Below are 18,756 nucleotides of genomic sequence, written 5' to 3'. Positions count from 1 at the left end.
TGTTGAATGCAGTTTAACTGAGTTTTTAATGGCGTACTAAATCATAATTACTGCTGAACAATCTCTCTAGCCCTGAAAAGCTAATTTTGTAAGTGTGGAGTCTCATTCCCTTAGAACATTTTAAAAATCCCAAGATTTAATTTTTTTTTTTAAGTTTGTTTGAGTATTCAGCTTCTACCTTAATCCAATGTGTATCTCCCAAACTTTATTCCGCTTTCTGTAAAATGAATGACAATCCGTGCTTTTTACTTCCTGCTTTGCTGTCTCTGCGAAGCTTGATTGATTGGCTGGCTGATCAGCCTGCACTATTGCTAGACGGCACAGATGGCGCCAAATTCAAAGTCACGTTGGAATGGGGAAATCAACGCTCTAGAGCCCGCTAAAACTTTGTGCTGCTTTTTTCGAGGTCCGCAGCGAGCGCTGTCCCTTCGCCACTGACCGCAAAATCTGGGCCATCAATGTATTTAATCATTTGAACGCATCAGCTGGTTGTGGTAATTTTTCCATATGTTTAAAACCAGATACAGTTGCTGCTTTTAAAGATGACTTCACAATTTTGTTACACGTAGTGCACAGAAGAAATTTCTTGCCCGTCTTTCCCTCCACACCCCCCCCCCCCCCCACTATAGCTAGACATGGTACTTGATTCCTGGTTCTATCCTGGAGTCCCGTTTCTGTCACAGGGTCCCAAGTGGTTGCAAATACTGTCACTTCTATGATATTACAAGTGTTTAACACGGACTCAGCCAAACTGGTGCTTTCTGGACTGGTGGTGAAGGAAAGGAGGGCAAACATGACTTGTCTGCTTTGACTCGAATTTTTGCTTGATCACGAAAAACCTGCATTTAGCGGTTTCATCATTCATCTATCATTGTTTTCTTAACTGGAGGAGGGTAGAAGAAGAATTTTTTTAAATATATTATTTATATGCTTAAATAGAACGTTGTGGTTTAAATTGCTGATTTTTAATTTTTTTCAGAGCCGACCATTTGGTGTTGCATTGCTGTTTGGAGGGATTGACGAAAAGGGACCACAGATGTGAGTATATTTTCTACTGAATGCATGTTTTATCTTATTCAAGGTAGTGCATTATGGCACTTTGAAAGTGTCAGAGCATACCCTTTGAACCATGTATAATATGTTTGAACATCTAGATTGTCTTTTGTTTTGTGGTTATACATTTTCTGTACCTTTTGCTTTTTTCCCCTGTAACAAATGTTATGACAATCTGTTAGTGAGATCAGGTCATAACTTGACATATTTGAGACATTGAAGCTCTCTCGTCAGATACTGGGTTCAGGTCAAAGGTAGGGAGTTCTGCAACCCCAGTAAATATCTCTGTTGACACTAAGCCTCACAAGCAGCTTTTGACATTTTAAAAATGCCCATGGTGGGGCTGTATGAGTAGCTTAGCATAGCCACTTATAAATAATGTATGTTTAAACTAGAAACACTTTTGTATTTAGATTTCATAAATAACAAACTCTATGTTCATCGCAAACTGAACATTTATTATAACTGACCATGTCATTTTTGCATCTAAGCAACAAATCACAACGGTAATTCAAAATACTTCTTTCACTTCTTTTTTAATGTGATTAAATCTTGAGGCATTTTTCAGGTTGGTAATGTTGAACGGGTTAACGGCACAACCTTGTAAATGGAGCTTTGGAGATTAATTGGTCATGTTAATTTTTCAAATTTTAACTACCTTGATGAAAATACTTTTCTGCCAAGCAGTGATTATGATTAAAATACAGCTCTGGCTCTAATTCTGCTGAGGTCATTGCAAAAATAAACATGATATGGTAGTTTTTACAGTAATGTAGAAGCTTGGCAGTGAACAAACTTCGATTCCAATAAAATTAGATAAATATTTGCAACATTGTGCGTGGTAACACTGAACAAGTTGCAGCTCTGAATTTTCAAGCATGCACTATCAGATTAATTTTGCAATTGTAACAGTTTTGCTGGCAGTCCTGCTGGTAATCGGCTACCTTCTCAGATACTGAATTAAGTTGGCAAATGGGCCTTATTTATGTAATCGATGAAGAGGGAATTGTCTTTTGAAGCATCAGATTTGGATGTTGAGTTAGGCCTTTCAGAAGTCCTGATGCAATCACCAGCTGCTTTGCCAACAAGAAGCATAGGAGTTTCAATGTGAAAGTGGCGCTATGTTGCTCCAGAGTTGGGTTCTGATTTGACTCCAATGCAGCTGAGAGATCCCATGGGGAGGCCATTTTGCAATGATTTGACGTGACATATGTGGAGAATAACTTGTGTGTCACGCCATGTTTAAAACATTGGACTACATGGACATTTTATAAAACAACACTTTTTTTAAACATTCGTTTGAGAAAGTATCTGTTCTTCCAAAGCCTTAAAAATGTTACCAACTGAAACGGAGCTCTGTGCATGGCGGCAAGAGTGTGACTGCCGGCAAGGCAATACAGGAAACTTTGGTTTGTCCGGCGGTTGTATGTCTGGAAACCTCGATCTACCGGCAGAAATCAGGAGCCGTTTTGTTAGGTTTTTTTTCTTGTGGCTTTGTTTTCCACAGTCGGGCTCTGGAAAGTCTCTCTGAAGCTGTTGCTAAGCTACAGAGATGCTTCCATGGTACGGGCCGACTGTTTACAAGCTGTTGCTAAGCAACAGTGTTTGTTGTCGGATACGGAGATGAAAACCTCCGTATGCTTCAACATTAACTTTGTATGTCCGGCAGTTTTGATAGATCGGCGATAGATCGGCAACAGCTCGGTCCCGTCAGTGCCGGATATCTCAAAGTTTCCTGTATAACAGAGTTTTGATGCCCATGAAGTGCACCCTGCATGAACCCCTTTCAGATCAGTACTCCATATGACTGTAGAAACAGCTGCAATGCAAGACTGCCTTTAGGATATCCGCATTGATCTTGAGTGAATAATTGCTTTGAATTAATTTTTATGTGATGGCCTGGAATGTCCTGTGTATTCAGGCTCAGACACATGCAATCTGGGCATAAATCAAATGTGCGGCCTAAAGATCACGGAATTTTGCGCATGAGTGAGTTATGCACATTAAGTACAATACACCCAAATTTCCTCAATCTTTTACAAATGCCTACTGATTTCTCTGCCTGAATGCATCTCAGCGACTTGTATTTATATAATAGCAAAATACTGTGGATGCTGGAAATCTGAAATAACAACAGAAAATGCTGGAAATACTCAGCAGGCCAGGCAGCATCAGTGGAGAGAGAAACAGAGTTCACGTTTCAGGTCTGGGACCCTTCACCAGAACTGGAAAAAGCTGGAGATGTAACTGATACTAAGCCGGTGCAGAGACCGGGGTGGGGGGGAGCGTTAGGGGAGGAAGGAATTGAAAGAACATACTGTGCTTTTGTAAGAGGCAGGAAAGATAAAATGTTGCAAATGGGAATGGTAAAATAATACAGCATGAAAAATGGGGGCGGGGTTATTGTCTGAAATTGTTGAACTCCATGTTGAGGCCAGAAGGCTTTAAAGTGCCTAATCGAAAGATGAGGTGCTGTTCCTCGAGCTTACGTTGAGCTTCATTGGAACAATGCAATAGCCCGAGGACAGAGAGATCAGAGTGGGAGTGAAGCGGAGAATTAAAGTGACAGGCGACCGGAGGCTCAGGGTCACCCTTACGGACTGAACGGAGGTGTTCCGCAAAGCGGTCGCCCAATCTGCGTTTGGTCTCCCCAATGTAGAGGAGATCGCATCGTGAGCAGCGAATACAGTATATTAAATTGCAAGAAGTACAAGTAAATCGCTGTTTCACCTGGAAGGGGTGTTTGGGGCCCTGGACAGTGGGAAGGGAGGAGGTAAAAGGGCATGTGTTGCATCTCCTGCGCTTGCACGGGAAGGTGCAAGGGGAAGGGCTGTTAGGGGTGATTGAGGAGTGGACCCTTTGGAATGCTGAAAGGGGAGGTGAGGGGAAGATGTGTTTGGTGGTGGGATCACGTTGGAGATGGCGGAGGATGATCCGTTGAATGTGGAGGCTGGTGGGGTGAAAGGTGAGGACAGGGGAGCCCTATCGTGGTTCTGGGAGGGAGGGGAAGGGGTGAGAGCAGAAGTGCGGGAAATGGAACGGACGCGGTCAAGGGCCATGTCAACCACGGTAGAGGGGAATCCTCGGTTGAGGAAAAAGGAAGACATGTCTGAAGCACTGGTATGGAAGGTGGCATCGTCGGAACAGACACGGCGGAGACGGAGAAACTGGGAGAATGGAATAGAGTTCTTACAGGAAGCATGGTGGGAGTCAGTGGGCTTGTAGTGGATGTTTATCGAAAGCCGATTGCCAGAAATGGAGATGGAGAAGCCAAGGAAGGGAAGAGTCGGAGATGGACCATGTGAGGGAAGGGTGGAAATTGGAAGTAAAGTGAATGAACTTATCTAGTTCCGGGCGAGAGCAGGAAACGGCACCGATACAGTCATCGATGTACCGGAAAAAAGAGGTGAGGGAGGGGACCTGAGTAGGACTGGAACAAAGAATGTTCCACATAACCCGTGAACAGGCAGGCATAACTAGGGCCCATGCGGGTTCCCATAGCAACACCTTTAATTTGGAGGAAGTGAGTGGAGTCAGAAGAGAAGCTGTTCAATGTGAGAACAAGTTCAGCCAGGCAGAGGAGGGTAGTGCTGGATGGGGACTGGTTGGGCCTCTGTTCAAGGAAGAAGCGGAGCGCCCTCAGGCCGTCCTGGTGGGGGATGGAGGTGTAGAGGGATTGGATGCCCATGGTGAAAAGGAGGCGGTTGGGGCCAGGAAACTGTTTGTGACGGAGGGCGTCGGAAGAGTCGCGAATTGTATTTATATAGCGCCTTTAACGTAGTAAAACGTCCCAAGGCGCTTCACAGGAGCGTCATCAATCAAAATTTGACACTGAGCCACTTAAGGAGATATTGGGGCAGACTTGGTCAAAAGTAAGTTTTAAGGTGCTTCTTAAAGGTCTCCACCCTTAATAATGGTCCTGCCCCCAGGTTATGAATCCACATACCCAAGTTTCCTGCAATTGTACTTGCACAGAAGATCTCTTCAAATTGCAACCAGATTTTCAATTATTTGTGGTTTTTTTTTTAAATATCTTCACTGACCGCTGCATTTTCAGTTTCTTTGAAAAGTTTTGGTCTTTGGAGCAGAGAATCTCTGCTTCAGCAGCAATTGTTCTGGCTGGTACTCTCCGAATGTGGTTACCTAAGAGGCAGTGTTGGATAGTTCAGGACACAGGCATAATGTAGAAAAGGAGGGGCAGCAGAGTCAGAAGGCTCTCACTGATGCAGGGAAGTCCTGAGTTACCGGAACTGTCCAATGGATACTTGGTGTTCAACAAGTATGAGGTAGACAGTGATTCTGAGGAGGGTGGTCTTGAGCAACATTACAGCACTGTAGAAAGGAACAAACTAAGAGGGTGAGAGGCAGTTCTACTAGTGGTAGTGGGGGAATTTGATAGTCTGGTGCATAGATAGCTTATTTTTAAATAATCAAATAGTATATTGCTTCTCTGATGCCAAGGTGAAAGACATTATAAAATAGGTTGAAAAACATCTGGAAAGGGAGAGAGAGCACAGCCTAAAGTCAAGTGGAAGCAGTGACATAGAATATGTTTGAGGTCTTGCAAAGGGAGTTTAAGGAGGGTAGACCAATCTGATTGGTTGGTAACACCAAGTACAGTAGATTGTAAAACAGGACCAATAGGGGTGGTAATCTCTGGATTGCTTCCTGTGCCATGCACTGGACCGGTTAAGAAGACTAAGATTGGGAAGATGGATGCATGACTACAGGGCTGGTGGGGAAGGATTGACATTCTTGAGCCATTGAAACGATTCTGAAACAACAGAAAGCTATAACAGGTTGGTGCTGGGTCCACTTTTGTTTTCAGTATATATATATATAAATGATTTGGATTTTGGTGTATGGAACACAATCTCAAAATTTGCTAACGACATAAAAGGAGTCAGTTTGGCAAGCAGTGAGGACTGTAACAAATTCAGGAAGATGTTGATGGGTTCGTGGATTAGGCAGACACAATTTAAGTGAAGTAATGGCAAGGATTTTGCGTTGAGAACAAGGGTGGAGCTATCGGCGTCCACTGTTGCTATGGAGTAAATCGGACAGCAACTTCTGGAGTCCGCACATGTGCAGTTAATCGTGGAAATCTGGAAGTTGCTGTCGAGTTACCCTGTTCCTCCACCGGCTGCGCTATAACGGTATCTCGCCAGGGGACTTGGCATTGAAATCCATGTAAGGGCGTGAAGTTGATGTACTTACCCACTAGTTACCCGCTAAACACGGCAGAAAAAGTTACGGTTGGTGCATTCGGGTGTAAGTGAATTTTTAATGGCATGATAAGTCATAATTTCTGCCACACATCATCTCTGGCACTGAAAATTTAATTTTACAAGTGTGGAGTCTCATTCCCTCAGAATTTAATTAGTGTTGGAGATTTTTTTTTAACTTTTTCTTTGTCTCTTTTCTCTCGATCCCATCTTTCTTTGTCTCTTTATTTTGCTCTCGGTATGTGATTTTTACATAGAATTAAATCTAATTTATACTCCCTGGCTTAGACTCTGCGTGTCTCAGTGAGGATTCTTCAATCTGGTTGAAGAGACATGCTGTTGCTTGCCCTGCTTACGCACGCCACAGATCCCCTGTAGAGGGTGCTGCACTGGATCAGACGCCCAATGGCTGCAAGTTGCCGCTCAAGCCCACAAAGTCAGGGCAGCTATCAGTGATGAGTGGAGAGCGCCGTTCCTTCGCCGCTGACTGCAAAATCCGGGCCAATATATTTTTGGAAGACAAAAACAGGAATGGGGGGATACACTTAATGGAAAGACACTGAAGGCTGTGGATAAACAATGAGATCTAGGGATTCCAGTACATAATTCCCATAAAATACAAGTGAAACTATAGTTATGAGGAGAGACTTGAGATACCACTGGAGTGGAGAAGACTGAGGGGATTCAAGAATTTTGATAGAATACATTGGGAAAGTCTATTTCCTCTAGTAGGGGAGCTGTGATGAGGAATAATTATTTTAAATTAATCACTAAACGTGAGGGAAAGGGCTAGGCAAAACTTCTTTACACACGGGCTTGTTGGGACATGGAATGCTTCGTTCCAGGGAGTGATTGAGGCGGAGACTATTGATGCATTTAAGGGAAAATTAGATAAATATTTGAAACGGATACAATCCTGTGGGGTGAGAGAGGGGGACAGTGTGATTAGTTTTGGATTGTTCTCAGACCTGGCACAATCACAATGGGCTAAATGGCCTCCCTGTTGTAAACGTATGGTTTTAATTAATCTGCAAATTCACTTCAGAAATGCATTCTATATTTGTATGCATTGTGTTCAGTTTGATGGTGTAAGTGACATACAACAGATTGGTTTGAGCATGGATGTTTTGTCTGTTATTAAGTAGCTGTATGATATCCCTGAAGCCACAGTTAACATCGAAAGCATCAGCTGTGGTGCACCAATTGTATTTGATGTAGCACACCATGAATATTAGCTGCTGCGTGACTGCCTGCATGTAGCTACAGCTGATCCCAGTACTGCAATTTCAATTTGTAGATTAACTCTCTCTTCAGATACTTCTGAACAGGAGGAGGCCATTTAGCCCCTCCAACCTTTGCCGCCATTCAGTGAGGTCATGGCTGATCTGTGACCTAACTCCATATACCTGCCTTTGCCCCATATCAGTTAATACTTTTGGTTAACACAAATCTATCAATCTCAGATTTTAAAGTAACAATTGATCTAGCATCAATTGTCGTTTGCGGAAGAGAGTTCCAAACTTCTACCGCCCTTTGTGTGCAGAAGGGTTTCCTAATTTCACTTCTGAAAGATCTGGCTCTAAGTTTTAGACTCTGCCCCTTGGTCCGAGACTCCCCAACCAATGGAAATAGTTTTTCTCTCTACCCTATCTGTTCCCCATAATATCTTAAACAGTGGCTGAGCAGAAGCAGTAGCAGTATCAGGATCTGGGGTCAGCTGTAGTATTCCAAGATTCACTTCCTATGCAACAGCTGATCCTAAATCACAATACACTCCTGCGCAGCTGATCAGTGTGTTACAGCTCAGCTGCAGTAATTGAAAGTGTTTGAAGAGAGAGATTGGTTGATCCCAAATCCCATACCAAATCAATTGCTAACTGGCTGCTAAGTGTCCAAATAAAATGACATTAATGTCCATTGTAAGGAATAAATTTACAATTGAATTATTGTTTTATTTGGGATTTGAGGTTTTGACAATTGGTAAGCAGTTGAACACCATATCTGCATCTGATGCTAGTGAACTGCACTGTATCATCCGATTATGTATTGCAAAGATTTATCTAAGATGAAGAGTGGTGGGTCTCTAGCCTGTGCCTATCATAGGCAATTTTTGGTCTATTTCATTTCTAAATGTTAATGCATGTATAATTATGAACACGACTTGTTTTAATCTCTTGTGCAGGTATCATATGGATCCATCTGGGACCTTTGTGCAGTGTGACGCGAGAGCGATTGGTTCTGCTTCTGAGGGTGCCCAGAGCTCTCTACAGGAGGTTTATCGTAAGGTACAGGAACCAATGCACATAGGACGATGTATATGGTCAGGAATGTAATCCACTTTTAATTTCATGAGTGAAAGTATTTTAACATCTGTAGCGCCACCAGAGCCAACGCGTAATCTGCCTGATTTAGTGATGATGTAACATAGACACTGCTATTAGCAGTCATCCGGGGAATAATATTGATGTTAGTTTTCAACCATCGGAATCGGTTGTGAAATTTCTGAAACCAATGAGAGGTTTTTTTTATGCTTCCTAAAATGCTCTTGTAGATTTATTGTCTTGACAAATTGATCTTGGAGAAATTTAAAATCTATTATTTAGATAATACATTATGCATGGGAATTGCACTTGCAATCTATTGAACTTGGAATATCCTGCTGAATATGGGTACAAAACCTAGGTTTTTGTTATCCAAACTTTCAGTAGCATCTCACAGCTTTGAATACACTCTAATGTAGCATATGCATTTCTTTGAACCTTAGTATTTTTGCCGTTGACTTCTTGTAGCAATCCACCATTGTGACTAAGAGTTTTACTGTGTGGCTTCATCACATAACTGGAATCGGGCAAGTTATAGGCTCGAGTTATAATGGACGTAGCTGATCAGAAAATGATGGTTTACTCAACAGCCAAAAAAAAAGCTACAAAACGCTCCCGTATACTTTGCTAAATAATTCCCAGTTGAAGTATAATTTGCCATTGTATCTGTTGATGTATATCACAACAAATGTTTTATTAATTCTCTCCCTAATCCTTTTCCCATGTTAATTGTTACTGCTGTTACCTTTATTGGAAATATTGATCTCTTTCCATGAACGATGCTAATACTTCACTACACATTGCCATTGTGAAGTCACTTGCAAGTGTCTATCTCTACTTTCCATTGCCTCAAAAATTGCTACTGCCGTTTTAACGTGAAACTATTGTGGAGATGAGCAGAATTGCGTCTTTGGTAGTGGAGTGAATGAATGCTTAAATTATTGTTTTAAAAATTCTAGTCAATGACGTTGGAAGAGGCAAAGAATGCAGCACTCACCATCCTGAAACAAGTAATGGAAGAAAAACTGAATGCTACTAATATTGAGGTATGAAAGTTAGCCAACGGTACAACCAGCCTCCTGGGGCTGTGTACTTTCATTTTAATAATTTTACTTTTAATTCTGAAGTTTGGGAAGTTTTATTCTGATCACTTTTTTAATATATATTCCTTCCTTCCCTGCTCTTCCATCTCCCACCCTGACGAACAAACTAGATGTGAGCACAGTCTGGGAGACTGGACTTGGTTTTTCCTCTGTTGAAGGGGAACTGCCTAGCCACTGCGCTGGCTCTTTCTCTTCCTTTCAACCCAGCACCCTGCCTGAGGTTGGAAACACTCCCTACAAAAAAAATCGGTGGGAAAGATTATCCTGAATATCATTAATCCTCCATGGAGCAGAATACAAAGTGCATTCACCTGTAATGTATGCTGTTTCTCTGCCAAAAATTACAGCAGGAAAACGGGAAGCCCCCATGGAAATTGTACCCTGTTATGTTGTATTATTGGGTTGTTCTTGGTCATAATGTGACTAATTGGCCCACAAATTGAACTTGATGGGATGAACCCCCTTGACAACTCTGTGCACTTTATGGTGTGATACTAAGTCACACAGGTCCCAGGTTTGATCTCTGGTTTATGCTTAGTTCACTGATCTCCCCAAGGTGACAATATGGGCACTAATTTGTATCCGTGCCCTTGGACTGACGAGCAGAGGAGAGACCGCCAAGGTCCTAGCTCCTATTTGCCCGCTGGTAGCAATTTGGTGCGTGTTGCTGTGGGGTAAGAATCATGGCTGTGGTGACACCATATGCCAAAAGTTGAAATAGTTTGCTGATGCATTTTCTAGGCTTAAACAGGAGGAATGTCCATTTGGGCAAGGTACCAGAGGGTTGCCAGTGCCCAAGGAGCCATAACTCCAGGAGTGAGCGCCTTCAGGAGATGAGATGAAATGAAACTGGGGAGGGGACAAAATAGAGCAGCTACCTATTTTCTCAAAAGGCCAGACATTGCATTTAATAATACTTTAGCCTTTAATGTGCTGAATTTGAATGAAAGCTGATTGTTCTTTTGATTTAGTTATTTAGCTGCCTTAAGTGTTTCTGGTCATGTAAATTTCTAATGCCGAATATTATGAAATAGAATTGATATAGGGGGATGTTAGGAAATTACTTAATTCACATTATCTTAAGTATAGGAAACTTTGTGTTATCCGGAGGTTAACTGTCCGGAATGCTCGAGCCACCGGCAAAAATCAGGAGCCGTTTCGTTAGGTTTTTTTCTTTTCGTCATTTTTTTCTCAACAGTCAAGCTCTGCAAGGTCTCGCTGAAGCTGTTGCTAAGCTACAGAGACGCTTGCAAGGTACGGCCGACTGTTTAGAAGCTGTAGCAACAGGGTTTGTTGCCAGATATGGAGCTCAAAATCTCCGTATGTTTCAACATTAGCGCTGGTTTGTCCGGCAGTTTTGATGGGACGGCAACAGCTCGGTCCCGTCGGTGCCGGATAGCACAAAGTTTCCTGTAAACTAGAATGTGGCTGTGCTTCCTAATGACTGTGTTGCAAAATTGTACTAGTAGAGACCTGGGAGCAGGTCACCTGTCTATCATCTTGGACAGTGAATAGTGAAGGGACTTCAAGCAGAGGATTATGAAAAAAATGCACTCAGTAAATTAAGTTAGAATGTGGGATAGGCTTGAGTATAAATTCTTATTACATTTCCAGTAATGAGCATCACTACAAAAGCTGTGTGGGTGGTAGTAGTAACCTTTGTTCCTTTTTAGCACTTCTGTACAGGTTTGCCAGAGTGTGGTAACTGCTTAATTCTTTTACAGCTTGCAACAATGGAACCTTCAAAAATATTTCACATGTACACAAAGGAAGAGCTGGAGGAAGAAATTAAGAAACTCCAATCCTGAATTCAGGCACAGACCATTGCTTCCTTGAGTATGAATTGAAACATAATCAAAGTTACATGCTCTGTTGAAGATTTTGTTCATAGAATAAAACTTATTTTATTGTAGGACAGAGCAATTTCAGATAGTGTTTTTGTTTATGTATTACAGATTACATCAGTCTTTTATCTTAAGGGTTTGAAAAGATCTCTGTACATAGTGCATTTAAAACAATTATTATGAATCAAATGAGGCTAAATACATTTTTGTTATTGATGTGTTGTTAAAATCTCTGTTCAACTTTACACAGAAGTAGTCTTGTCTTATGCACCAAAAAAGTTGAAGCAAAAGTGAAGATACACGATCTATAATTCAGTAAAGCCTCACAATGTTGTCATTTTGAGCCTCCACGGTTCTAAACCTTGGTCCTGTCTGTATTTGTTATAAATTGGAATCCGAGTTCAAACCTGAAATAAACCTCTGATGATGAGTTTGTAAAAACAAAGAACCTTTTAGACCAAAATTTTTTGTGTGGATATTTTTATTTCAACTATGAATGATAACTATAGGGTGAAGTATTAACATCAATATCTATTGTCATTGGTGAAGGGTGTGTCTTGTCTTTATTTCTGTATCATTTTTATTCTATTTCCCCTCTATGATCCTAACGTGTCAGAATAGTGTTATACAGGTACAAAACCCTCTATCACATTGTCTAAGTAGCCTTTCTTCACAGTGAGTGTTGACTGGATGTTTTTATCATAGAGGTTGTTCTCCTTGGAGCAGAGAAGCTTGAGAGGAGATTTGATAGAGATGCTCAAAATCATGAGGGGTCTAAACCGAGTAGATGGAGAGAAACTGTTCCCATTGGTGGAAGGGTCGAGAACCAGAGGACACAGATTTAAGGTGATTGGCAGAAGGACCAAAGGCGACATGAGGGAAAACCTTTTTTATGCAGCGAGTGGTTATGATCTGGAATGCACAGCCTGAAAGGGTGGTGGAGGCAGATTCAATTGTGGTTTTCAAAAGGGAATTCGATAAGTACCTGAGAGAAAAAATTGCAGGTTACGGAGAATGGGCGTGGGATTTGGGACTAGCTGAAGTGCTCTGGCAGAGAGTCGGCAGGGGCCGAATGGCCTCCTACTGTGCTGTAATGATTCTAGGTAATCACCACTCATCTCATTTGCCACAGCTGAAGTCCACATACCTACTCTCTGGCAAGGGACATTAGATAGGAATTGGAAGTGAAGCCCTCGCTGACATTTACCACCCGCCCCGAGCACTGCGCTGGTGAAGGTCAATTGCGGCATCCCAACTGCTGGCCAGGCTGAATCAGACAGACTAGGCATTGAACCTCTGACCTTCTGGTCAATAGCTCAATATTAAACTGGGTGGTATCTTTACCTACTATACCAACAGTACTTGAAATACAAGCTGCTGCTTTATTAATTTTTAAAAGACTAGCCAAACTATTTTAAAGTAATATGTTTTTGAAAAGGTTGCTATCATGTGACTTAGAAAAAGCCACATTTGATGCAAAATAAATTTAATCTAAGAATACTGGCAGCTTAATAACACCACCTGCTTTGTGGGAGACTTGCACATTTTAGGTCTGCCTTAGAAATTTTCTGGTATGGTGTTGCTGCTTATTTCCATCAACACTTGGAGCTTCTTATGTCTAGGAGTGTGCCTCTGTACTGTCCAATATCTAATTATGATTGCATAACCTGGCGGTGTATTAGGGCCACCTTGTGATCTGAACTGAATACTGTCTTCCACCTGTGGCCTTGTATCTGGTTCTCCAGTCTTTCAGTAGGCAGACTTAAAATGCTTTAGTGGGTCGAGACCTAATGTTAATCTTCAAGCTGCTTTATTTTACAGACACTAAGTGAACTTGCAAACTAGCAGTTATGATTTTTTTTGCCTTCCCGGATGTACAGGAAACTTTGGTTTATTTGGAGGTTACATGTCCGGAATACTCGATCTCACGGCAAAAATCAGGAGCCGTTTTCTATTTTTTTAGTTCCAGTTGCTTTTTTTTTCCCCAGTCAAGCACTGCAAGGTCTGTAACTACAGCAACAGCTTCAGCTACAGACGCTTGCAGCTGCAGCTGACTGTTTTGAAGAAGCAACAGGGTTTGTTGATTCACACGGAGCTTCTCAGTCCGTATGTTTAAACATTAACTCTGGTATGTCCGGCACTTTTGTTGTTGCGGCACCAGCTCGGTCCCGTCAGTGCCGGATATCAGAAAGTTTCCTGTAGCTAGATTGGCTGAATTTACAGTTGTCTCTTTTCTCTCCCTGCCTTCACAGGAAGTGGAAGGGCAGGGCCTCTGACTCCTTCCCTTGTCGGGAATTTTCCAGCATGCGTGTGAACCTAACTGCCTGACCCCCTTCTCCCAAGATTATATTCTGATCTGACCCCTTGTGCTGGGGCTCACAAAGAATTGTCCCCATTACAAGGGGTGTGGATGTTTCTTGGGTCATCTGAGAGGAGATAAATTGCTGAATGCCCCAGTTATTAAAAACCTCTTCAGCCCCAGGCCCATTAACACCTCGACCTGCCCCTTCCCCCGTCGGTGACTGCAGCCTGTAGGTATTTAAATGTGCAAATTCACTCTTTTAAAACTTATTGAAACAGAACTCATTCCCAGATCCTTTCCTCGTCAGCCAGTGGCTCAGTTGATAGCACTCTCGCCTCCGCATCAGAAGGTTGTGGGTTCAGGTCCTATGCCAGAGACTTGAGCCCAAAAATCTAGGCTGGCAGTCCAGTTCAGTACAGGGGGGAGTGCTGTACTGTGGTAGGTGCTGTCTTTCTTGTTGAAGGGGCAGGCGGGGCCTCGGTTTAAGTGAGCGTATATGATCCCATGGCACTATTGCGAAGAAGAGCAGGGGAGTTCTCCCTGGTGTCCTGGCCAATATTTATCCCTCAACCAACATCACTAAAACAGACTATCTGGTCATTATTACATTGCTGTTTGTGGGAGCTTGCTGTGTGCAAATTGGCTGATGTGTTACCTACATTACAGTGACTACACTTCAAAAAGTACTTCATTGGCTGTAAAGTGCTTTGGGATGTCTGGTGTTCGTGAAAGGCGCTATAGAAATGTAAGTCTTTTGAGGGGAAAATGATCCAGAAATGTGATTGGGACCCTCTGCACCACCTGTTTTTAAAAGCATAGTTAGATCCTGCCACAGTGAAGTTAGCTGCTTATGGCATGAAATTACCTATTCATTAACACTATTATAGAGCAGTAGCTAGCATCAAATGTAATTACAGACCTGCTATGATCTTTTCTACAACTGGGCATTCTTTTACCACTCCCCCTAAATTGTTCATTATTATCTGAGCAACTTGATTGAAACCCGAACAGAATTCAACATAATCACTAGATACGGGAGATAAATACGAAGGATCCTTACTGAGTGAATAACTGATTCTTCAGATTTTATTCAGTTATCGAAAGTTTGCTGAATTAATGTTGCAAAATAATTGCGTGTGTTTTTAATTATAAAGGAAGATAATTAGGGCTGAGCGCACTGGATACAGCAGAGGCTATGGGCCCTGACAACATTCCAGCTGTCTTGCTGAAGACGTGTGCTCCAGAACTAGCCGCACCTCAAGCCAAGCTGTTCCAGTACAGCTACAACACTGGCATCTATCCAACAATGTGGAAAACTGCCTAGGTATGTCCTGTCCCCAAAAAGCAGGACAAATCCAATCTGGCCAATTACTGCCACACCAGTCTACTCTCAATCATTAGCAAAGTGATGGAAAGTGTCAGCAACAGTGCTATCAAGCGGCACTTACCAATAACCTGCTTGCTGATGCCCAGTTTGGGTTTACCCAAGATTACTCGGCTCCTGACCTCATTACAGCCTTGGTCCAAACATGGACAAAGGAGCTGAATTCCAGAGGTGAGGTGAGAGTGACTACCCTTGCCATCAAAGCAGTACTTGACCGAGTGTGGCATCAAGGAGCCCTAGTAAAACTGAAGTCCATGGGAATGGGTGGGGGGAACTTTCCACTGGCTAGACTCATATACCTAGCTCCCACAACACTCAAGAAGCTCGACACCATCAAGGACAAAGCAGCCCACTTGATTGGCACCCCATCCACCACCGTAACATTCACTCCCTCCACCACCGCCGTACCGTGGCTGCAGTGTGTACCATCTACAAGATGCACTGCTGTCACTCGCCAAGGCTTCTTCAGCAGCAGCACCTCCTAACCCCGTGACCTCTTCCACCTAGAAGGATAAGAGCAGCAGGCACATGGAAACACCACCACCAAGTTCCCCTCCAAGTCACACACCATCTGACTTAGAAGTATATCGCCGATCCTTCTTCATCGCTGGGTCAATTACTCAAAAGACTGAGGTTAAGCGAGTAACTAACAGGCTTTTATTAACAAGAGAATGAAGGTGTGCCTCGAGTGGTCGACCAGTCCAGAATACAGAGGGACTGTGGAGCAGTCACCTTTATACCTGGACTCGTGGGAGGAGTCAGCCGAGGCATGTACAGACATGTACACAGTGGAATACAAACAGTGGTTTACCACATTCACCCCTTGTTTAAAAATGAATCCGGCGGGGTGAAGTGTATTAAAAGTTTGTGTATTGCAGTCTCTCCGGAGGTCTTGTCTGCCGCTGTGATCGACGTGGCGACGGCAGGGGTAGTTAAGCTTCCGGCGTCGAGTCCCGCGTCGGCTGGGGCGCTGGTGTGTAGTCCTCGTGGGTGTCGAGCGGGTTGCGGGGCCCAGGCGTGCCGTCTGCTGGGGTTGGATAGTGGGGGGGGGGGGGGTGGTAGTGGGTTACTGGGGCCCCCGAGGGTGCGAGGTCTCGTATGGAGACTGTGTCCTCCCGCCCGTCCGGGTACGCAATGTAAGCGTACTGGGGGTTGGCGTGGAGGAGGTCGACCCTCTCGACCAGGGGATCCGTTTTATGGGTCCTCACGTGTCTTCTCAGTAGGACCGGCCCTGGGGACGTCAACCATGGCGGTAGCGATGTCCCCGATGTGGACTTCCTTGGGAAGACAAACATTTTCTCATGAGGGGTGGCGTTAGTGGCAGTGCAGAGCAGTGACCGAATAGAGTGGAGCGCATCGGGGAGCACATCCTGCCAGCGGGAGGTCGGAAGGCCCCTAGACTTTAAGGCTAGCAGGGCGGCCTTCCAAACTGTCGCATTCTCTCTTTCCACCTGTCCGTTCCCCCGGGGGTTGTAACTGGTGGTCCTGCTTGTGGCAATACCCCTAGCGAGCAGGTACTGGCGAAGTTCGTCGCTCATAAACGATGAGCCCCGGTCGCTATGGATATAGCTGGGGAAACCGAACAGGGTGAAGAGGTCATTTAGACATTTAATGACCGTGGCACTGGTCATGTCCGGGCAGGGGATGGCGAATGGGAAACGGGAGTACTCATCAATAATGTTGAGGAAGTACACATTACGGTCGGAGGAGGGGAGAGGCCCTTTAAAATCAACGCTCAGGCGCTCGAAGGGGCGAGTGGCTTTTATCAGGTGAGCCCTGTCTGGTCTATAAAAGTGCGGTTTGCACTCAGCGCAGACTTGGCAGTTCCTGGTCATGGTCCTGACCTCCTCAATGGAGTAAGGCAGGTTGCGGGCCTTGATGAAGTGGAAGAACCTGGTGACCCCCGGGTGGCAGAGGTCATTGTGGAGGGCCCGCAGTCTATCGATCTGCGCGCTGGCGCAGGTGCCACGCGATAGAGCATCCGGGGGTTCATTGAGCTCCCCGGGCCGGTACAAGATCTCGTAATTGTAGGTGGAAAGTTCGATTCTCCACCTCAAGATCTTGTCGTTTTTGATTTTGCCCCTCTGCTTGTTGTTAAACATAAAAGCAACTGAACGCTGGTCAGTGAGCAGGGTAAATCGTTTTCCGGCCAGGTAGTGCCTCCAATGACGCACAGCCTCCACAATAGCCTGGGCCTCCTTCTCAACAGCGGAGTGTCTGGTCTCCGGGCCCTGGAGGGTTCGTGAAAAGAAGGCCACGGGTCTCCCCGCCTGATTAAGGGTAGCGGCCAGGGCAAAGTCGGACGCGTCGCTTTCCACCTGGAAGGGGATGGATTCGTCCACTGCGTGCATGGTGGCTTTGGCAATGTCTTCCTTGATACAGTGGAAGGCTAAGCGGGCCTCTGCCGTCAAGGGAAAAGAGGTGGACTTGATCAGCGGACGGGCCTTGTCCGCATAGTAGGGGACCCACTGGGCGTAATAGGAGAAAAACCCTAGGCACCTCTTCAGGGTCTTGAGGCAGTGGGGCAGTGGGAGTTCCATAAGGGGACGCATCCGGTCGGGGTTGGGACCGATGACTCCGTGTTCCACAACACAGCCAAGGATGGCGAGGCGGGTTGTGCGGAATATGCACTTCTCCTTGTTATACGTCAGGTTCAGGAGTTGGGCGGTGCAGAGGAATTTTTCGAGGTTTGCGTCATGGTCCTGCAAGTCATGGCCGCAGATGGTCACATTGTCCAGATATGGGAAAGTGGCCTGCAACGCATTTTGATCGACCATCCGGTCCATCTCCCTTTGGAAGACGGAGACCCCGTTGGTGACGCCAAAGGGAACCCTAAGGAAGTGATAGAGGCAGCCGTTTGCCTCAAAGGCAGTATACTGGCGGTCCTCAGGGCGGATAGGGAGCTGGTGGTACGCTGATTTCAGGTCAATGGTCGAGAAGACGCGGTACTGCGCGATCTAGTTGACCATATCAGCTATGTGGGGGAGTGGGTAAGCGTCCAGCAGGGTGTAGCGATTTATTGTCTGGCTGTAGTCGATGACCAGGCGCTGCTTCTCGCCGGTCTTAACGACCACAACCTGGGCTCGCCAGGGGCTGGTGCTGCCCTCAATAATCCCCTCCTTCAGGAGCCGCTCCACTTCTGTTTTAATGAAAACCCTGTCCCCGGCACTGTATCGCCTGCTCTTTGTGGCGATGGGCTTACAGTCGGGGGTGAGGTGACTCTGAGTGTGGAGAGGTTGCACCTGGTGCGCGGCGGGCAATTTGGAAGCTGCTGGCTGCGGACTGTGAGTGGGGGGAGGGGTCCACCATACGCCATCGTAACACTTTTAAGGTGGCACTGAAAATCTAACCCCAGTAGAACGGCAGCGCAGAGGTGGGGCAGGACCAGAAGTTTAAAATTATCGTACACAGTCCCGTCTACTAAGAGTGTCACCACGCAGTAGCCGCCAATGTCCGCCGACTGGGACTCGGAGGCCATAGAAATCCGCTGGTGCGCAGGCAGGACTGGGAGAGAGCAACGCCGC

General features: G+C 44.8%; 1 protein-coding gene across 1 annotated transcript in view; it reads left to right on the top strand.

The window, feature by feature from the left end:
• Positions 1-11,994, top strand: part of psma5 (proteasome 20S subunit alpha 5) — a 30,499-nt gene extending 18,505 nt beyond the window's left edge. Inside the window, exons 6-9 of the mRNA XM_086011240.1 lie at positions 980-1,038; positions 8,461-8,563; positions 9,559-9,645; positions 11,427-11,994. Of these exons, the coding sequence (XP_085867366.1) occupies positions 980-1,038; positions 8,461-8,563; positions 9,559-9,645; positions 11,427-11,510 (333 nt within the window). The 3' untranslated portion in view covers positions 11,511-11,994. The remainder of the gene's footprint in view (positions 1-979; positions 1,039-8,460; positions 8,564-9,558; positions 9,646-11,426) is intronic.
• Positions 11,995-18,756: the final 6,762 nt, after the last annotated feature.

Source organism: Somniosus microcephalus, chromosome 18, assembly GCF_052327205.1.
Source record: "Somniosus microcephalus isolate GS21.2 chromosome 18, FLI_Smic_1.0, whole genome shotgun sequence".
NCBI lineage: Eukaryota > Metazoa > Chordata > Chondrichthyes > Squaliformes > Somniosidae > Somniosus > Somniosus microcephalus.
Note: the sequence above shows the minus strand (reverse complement) of the source record. Positions and strands in the feature narration are given on the sequence as shown.